Genomic DNA, 5,830 nt, shown 5'->3' on the forward strand with positions numbered 1-5,830 from the left:
AATTTGCCATAGCCCCGTGTGGCAGGGCACTGTTTGTGCCTGCCACTTTAAAGGCCTGCAGCTGGTAGCTGCCAGGTGCCTGATGAGGGCAGTCATTTTGAATCAGGGGTTGCCCATATAAGCAGGGCAGTTCTGCTGCCTGGAGGCTAGGCAACAACATTGCTGGGCCAGAGGGCTGTTGGTATCATCTGGAGGTAAGGGAGGAGCTGTAGGGGATGGTCAGGAGGCTCCTGGTCCTGGGTACAACCTAGAACTGCACCCTGCTGGGAGTGGGAGCCCCCAGGAAATGCCAGGCCAGTTACTTCCCAGGAAAGGCGGGTTGGGGTGCCTTAACCCCCAGCCCCCACAACTGGGTGGGTTACTCCTTGTTCAGAGGGTCTGGAAGGTGGACCCCATGGAGAAAGAGTGAGGCCATGGACTCACACCTGTCTGAACTTCCCCTGACTGGTCCATGCTGGGGCCAGGACTGGAAGGGTTGAAGGGCCAGGGGCCCACTGTGAGGAACACCCAAGAGCTGAGGGCCTGGGGTTCCAACTGGCCTGGGGGTGGGCCAGGGCTAGTAGCTGAAGGTCCCGGGGGGACCACACCCGAAGGGGAACAAGCTCAGGGAGCTATGCTGCCCGGTATCATGGCGGATGAGACCACCTGAGGAGAGGAATCCAGGTGGGGTTCAATGAGGAGGATTCTGGGGCCCAGCAAGGGGCTGGTGATAATGATAACATTGAGATGCCATCTGCGAGGCTTGGGCTGTGGTGTAGGGGAGGAAAGGAGCCGCAGATGGCACCCCCTGGCAGTGGGCAGGAAATGGACAGCCTCCCACTTAATTACATAATTTAATTAATTCCAACAAGGTGTGGCAGGCAAGAAAGCGGGTGGTTAGCCCAGGAACAGGTGGGCAGGCCATGGTTAAATCAACCTCGAGAAGGTCCTCTGTTACACCCCCCCAACCCCCACTTATCAGTGCACCTCAGCCCAAAACCCCCATTGAGAACAGCCCAGAGCTGCCCCAGTTCTATCATACAGTAGCCTGCAGCCCACCCCACCCTGAGTGGACATCCGGGGGCACACACCCTCCATGCCCTCCCAGGGTGTGTGCAGTGGCGGGAGCTGCAACCCGCCGTGCTCCCTGGGTGAGCCACTCGTGGCTCCATCCTGCGTTCGACCCCAGCTCTGCAGTGCCTGCCCCTGCTCCAGCCCCTCCCTCAATGTGGGGGCCTATGGGAATGGGGCTATGGGGAGGGGGATGCTGTCACTCCAGAATTTGCTGTAGCCCCCACAACTTCCCCCCACAGCACCACCGCTGCCTGCCCAGAGTCCAGCCTGGCTCAACATCCTTGCCGGGAAGAGCCCAGCACAGCCCCTGGCCCCAGCCTGCAACGACAGCTCACCCCACCCTGCTTCACATGCATATCTGGGGGCACACGCCCCCCCAATGCTCTCCTGAGGTGTGCATAGTGGTGGGAGCTGCCCCCCGCCCTGCATAGCTCAGACCCATGTCCTGCCCCTGCTAGGCAGCCCCTGCCCCAGCCCCAGTCCCTCCCCCGTGTCTCTTCCCTTACAACAGACTTACCAGCCAGACTCGGCTGCTCGCCATATGGCCGGGCTGTGCTCCGGGCCACCTGTGTGCTGTGCTGTGGCTGCGCACATGCATGCGGCAGTTATCAGCCACATTAATTCTGTGTACTCCCTATGACCCTTTTAAGTACCCTTAAGGGTACGCATACCCCTGGTTGACCACCACTGCACTAGTCCATTGCAATAACATGCCACTATCTTATGTTGCCTTCTGGGATTCCCAACATCACAACACCATCTTTTGATGCCTTGAATTTATCCTGGAAGTATCTTCCTTGCTCAGCTTAATGAGCGGGGACTGTGAGATAAGCAGGGACTGAGAGACCTCTTGTTTTTCCCAAGCTGGCATTGGCAGTTTGCTCATTGAACTGAAGACCTGAATTTTTTGAACAAATAAGCATAATCTTCTGCACCATAGATGGGCAGAGTACTTGCTGCCTTCCATAATTGGTTTCCCTGGTCAGGTAACTATGCCATCCACTTTCCATAATTTGGTATTTGCACCCAAATATATTGATTGGATTTAAATTGCAGGTAGGTAGATTTAGACTAAACTTCAGGAAAAACTTCCCAGCTGCCTGATTAGGAGGACAATGAAACAGGGCACTTGGAGATTGTGGAAGCTCCGCTCATTGGAGGAACATAACCCTTGAGGTCCTTCCTAGTTCTGTGATTCTATTCTAAGAACCTGTGAAGTAGGTGTGCAATGTCGCATCAAGCAAGCACAACTTACGCAAATATCACTCCATACCTGCCTGATCAATAAGAGCTGTTCCTTTTAAGGAGGCAGTTTTTTCCTACAATGCTCAGCTTGCCAGAACATTTGCATAGACTCTGGTGACTCACTACAGTGGCAGCTTTCTCCTTTCAACACCGGTATTTTTTTATCAGGACTCACCATGCCAAATTCTGCCTCACCTTATAGCCTGCACAGGTGCATGGAAGCCAACAGCAAACAGATTTAGAGTCAACGGTTTTGAACAGGATTATGCATATTGCCCCATTACAGAATACTCCATTCAGGAAAAGTGGGCCTGTATTTCTGAAATGTGCACATGCAGTTAGAAACACACAGGGCACAATTTGCACATCTATTTCCCATGATTAAGTTTTGATTAAGTCTACTCATAGAATGGTGGGACTTGCAAAAAAACTAATTTTGCACCTACCTGGATTTTTAAACATACAGTTATGATGATTCGAGGGGACAATTAAGGTGGGCTAATATGAACCTTTTTTTAGGGGAAAGTTGAGTACATGTACTGTAGATAAAGCAGAAACTCCTAAATGTCATTCAGAGACTGTTCTCTAAGATTCTTATTATTTTCTGATCTTGCATAATTCTAGGAAAAGCAAGCAAAATATCCGGATTTTGAAGGATGGACCGTGTTAACACGTGAACACCCTCCTGAAAGCCTTGAAAACCCAAGGACAGCTCTCCTTAATTGACACTTTGCTCTCTATATTGATTCCAAGATACTAGCAATGACTGTTTCACCCTCTGATGATGAATAATAAAATGGCAGTTAAAACACTCACAGGAGCAACTGTGTGATTGTGTGCAATGGTGGAAACAAGTTGTTTGCCATGAAGTACAATTAGAGAGTGGCAAGTGAAAAGCCCAAAAGTGGAGGGGGGAAGGGGAACAGGGGACTGGGCAGGGACAGGAAGGAGGGACCCACTACTACTGCTGCTCTTCTCATGCAGACTGTGCAGGAGTGAGTCCTAAGACTTCCCCTGCCCCTGCCCCCAAGTCAGGCAAGGACAGTGGTAGTGAAAGGGAGGTTCTCCCTTCCTGTACCTGCTCCCTGCCTGTCCCTCCCAGGTGTTCTCCACCAGCCTAGGTGCTTCAGCAGCACCTCATAGGTGTGATTTCAGTGGTACCAGTGTTATCTGACATGGCTTGAACTCTCCAGACTCCTGCTGCTGCTGTTGTGGAACAAGTGCAGGTACAGGCCCTGGCTGCTGTGATTTGGGACTCTGGGTGTTCCCCAGGCTCCTGGGAGCTCCCAGTTTGGTGCCCATCTAAATCAGCTTCCAGGCATTGTACTCTACTTGCCAACCCATACATTAGCATCCCTTAGGAGGAGCTCTTGCCCACACCTGCTCCACAGCATCAGGAACTGGAGTGAAGTGCGCACAAGCTGTGTTAGGTGACACTGCTGCTGTGGCTGTCCAGCTGTCAGCACAATATTGCCAGCCCCACTCCACTCTGTCCATGAAAGAAGTAGCTCTCTCCATCTCTGCCTGGCTAGCACTGAGCTGGAGAGAGCTTGGAGAAGCCAAACTAGCTCCCTCACAGCCATCCCCTCTCCTGGCACACTGATGAGGAGCCAAGACCAACCTCCTCTAGTAGGGGACCCCTACACTGGCAGCAGAAATAATAGGGGGGTGTGCACCACTGTACTCTGTGGATCCCCACCTCCCCTGGAGGTTGGCTTTCCTAAGCTGGGAACACACAACAGGAATTTTATTTTCCAGAAGTGATGCAATTCATAAAGTGGGATGGGAATATTTTCTGTGTACTGAATTGCATGCCTTTTCATCTAAGGGCTGCTCTACACATGTGAATCACCTCAGAGATCCCACAACGAGGCATATGTCATTATTGCAGAGCTAGTGAATAGGTGGACTGGCAAGTCCAAGGTGGCACTATAAATGAGGCCAAGGCTTGGAATTCAGATACCCAGTTTTCTGCTCAAAACCTAAAGAATACAGTCCTTTTGGCAGGGAAGTTCCCAGCGCCAGGGGTTGTAGAATAAAATCCCCAAAAAGGCTGGCCTATTGCTTGCCCATGGGCTGAGCATACTTCTGGGAGATGTTGACTCCTGCTCTTACAGGATGGTCATCTCAGAAGCAGCCCAGCAGTGCTGTGGGTCCTTCTTGAGTCTGCAAAACAGGAATGCATTAAGGCAAGCTGGGACCCACAACAAAGGAACCCTGTGGCTCCAGTCCTAAAGCCCCATGCATTATCTTCCCTCCCTTGGCTGGTTATGGGAAGAGACAGAGATTCAACAGCACTAGGCCAGAGCCCCCAGGGCTCCCTTCTCTTCCCAAGTGCAGTAGCAGACCCCCACCCCTGAATTTACCCTTCCATTCAGAATGAATCTTCATGGATGAGTGGGGACCTTAAGTCATGACCAGTAAGACCTGTTACTGGTATATGGCCAGCTCTCCTCTTCACCTCAGTCCCAGGGCACCTGACCAGTGCCATTGTGACCAACCTTTGTGCAGGGCCTTCTTGCCTAGGCTTCAAGTAGAAGTCATAGCCATCACAGCCCCTCCTTGGTATTATGTTTTTTGTTCTGTTTCAGGGTGGACCACAATAATTTTTCCAGACAGGGAATGTTCCCTTTAAAAACAAAAATATGACTTGAGAGAGGATAGAAAGCTGAAGAAACTACTTGGAAAACAACTCTAAATCAATCGTTCTAATCAGTCAAACAAGACATGGCCTCTTTGGCCTTGTGACATGGCAAGACAACATCCTATATGGCTAGAATTAGCCGGACACAGCCTTTTCCTTCTCTGTCACATACTTCCCCATCCCTCAGCAGACAATTGTAAGTAATTCTTTCAGTTCCTCAGCAGAGAATTGTAAGCAATTATTTCAGTTGTTTGTATGTCATTTTATGCTTTGGTGTTCACGCAGACTCACTCCTCCTCCTTCATCCCCTACAAGTGTTATAAAGGAGACATAACTGTTGACATGCAGAATAAATTTACCAAGGTAAGTAGCTGTTCTCAGGGACCTTTGCAGTTCAGTCTGTCAGGTTGGTGTGGCTATTTTAGTTACTGCAGTAATTTTAAAGTTTTCTGGCATTTCTTTTTGTCAAGTAACATCCTAAATATTTTGTCTGTCAGAGCCACTTTGCATTGTTCTCATTCAGTCACATTTTCCTTTTACAACACCTATCCAAAACTCCCCTTAGGGCGAGTGCATTCAAATAGTGCATTGAATGTATGAAGCCTATAACTTATGTCATACTTGCCAAAACCACTACTGGCATCTAACACAGTGAAATCAATAGCTAGATCACTTGTGGTAAGGAGAAAACAAACTTCAAATGTGCTTGTACACGTGACACTATTACCATGTATGTGATGAAAATGTCACTGTGTGGCTTAAAGGCATCCTGATGTAGTTTAGTTTGCAATGATGCATTGCAGCTATTAGTCAGCCCCCCCCCCCAGCAGACAGGCTTCACCAAAAAAAAAAAAAAAAAGAAGAAGAAGCTAGAGAGGGTCCAGAGGC

The 5,830-nt window shown here is 49.8% G+C and overlaps 1 protein-coding gene across 1 annotated transcript in view; it reads left to right on the top strand.

Moving 5' to 3' along the window:
* SPINK4 (serine peptidase inhibitor, Kazal type 4) overlaps positions 1–3,111 on the top strand; it is a 21,013-nt gene extending 17,902 nt beyond the window's left edge. The window contains 1 exon segment of the mRNA XM_019517189.1: positions 2,923–3,111. Within this exon segment, the coding sequence (XP_019372734.1) occupies positions 2,923–2,968 (46 nt within the window). The 3' untranslated portion in view covers positions 2,969–3,111.
* The last annotated feature ends 2,719 nt before the right edge of the window (positions 3,112–5,830 follow it).

This window comes from Gavialis gangeticus, unplaced genomic scaffold (assembly GCF_001723915.1).
Source record: "Gavialis gangeticus isolate Ggan-Ray unplaced genomic scaffold, GavGan_comp1, whole genome shotgun sequence".
NCBI lineage: Eukaryota > Metazoa > Chordata > Crocodylia > Gavialidae > Gavialis > Gavialis gangeticus.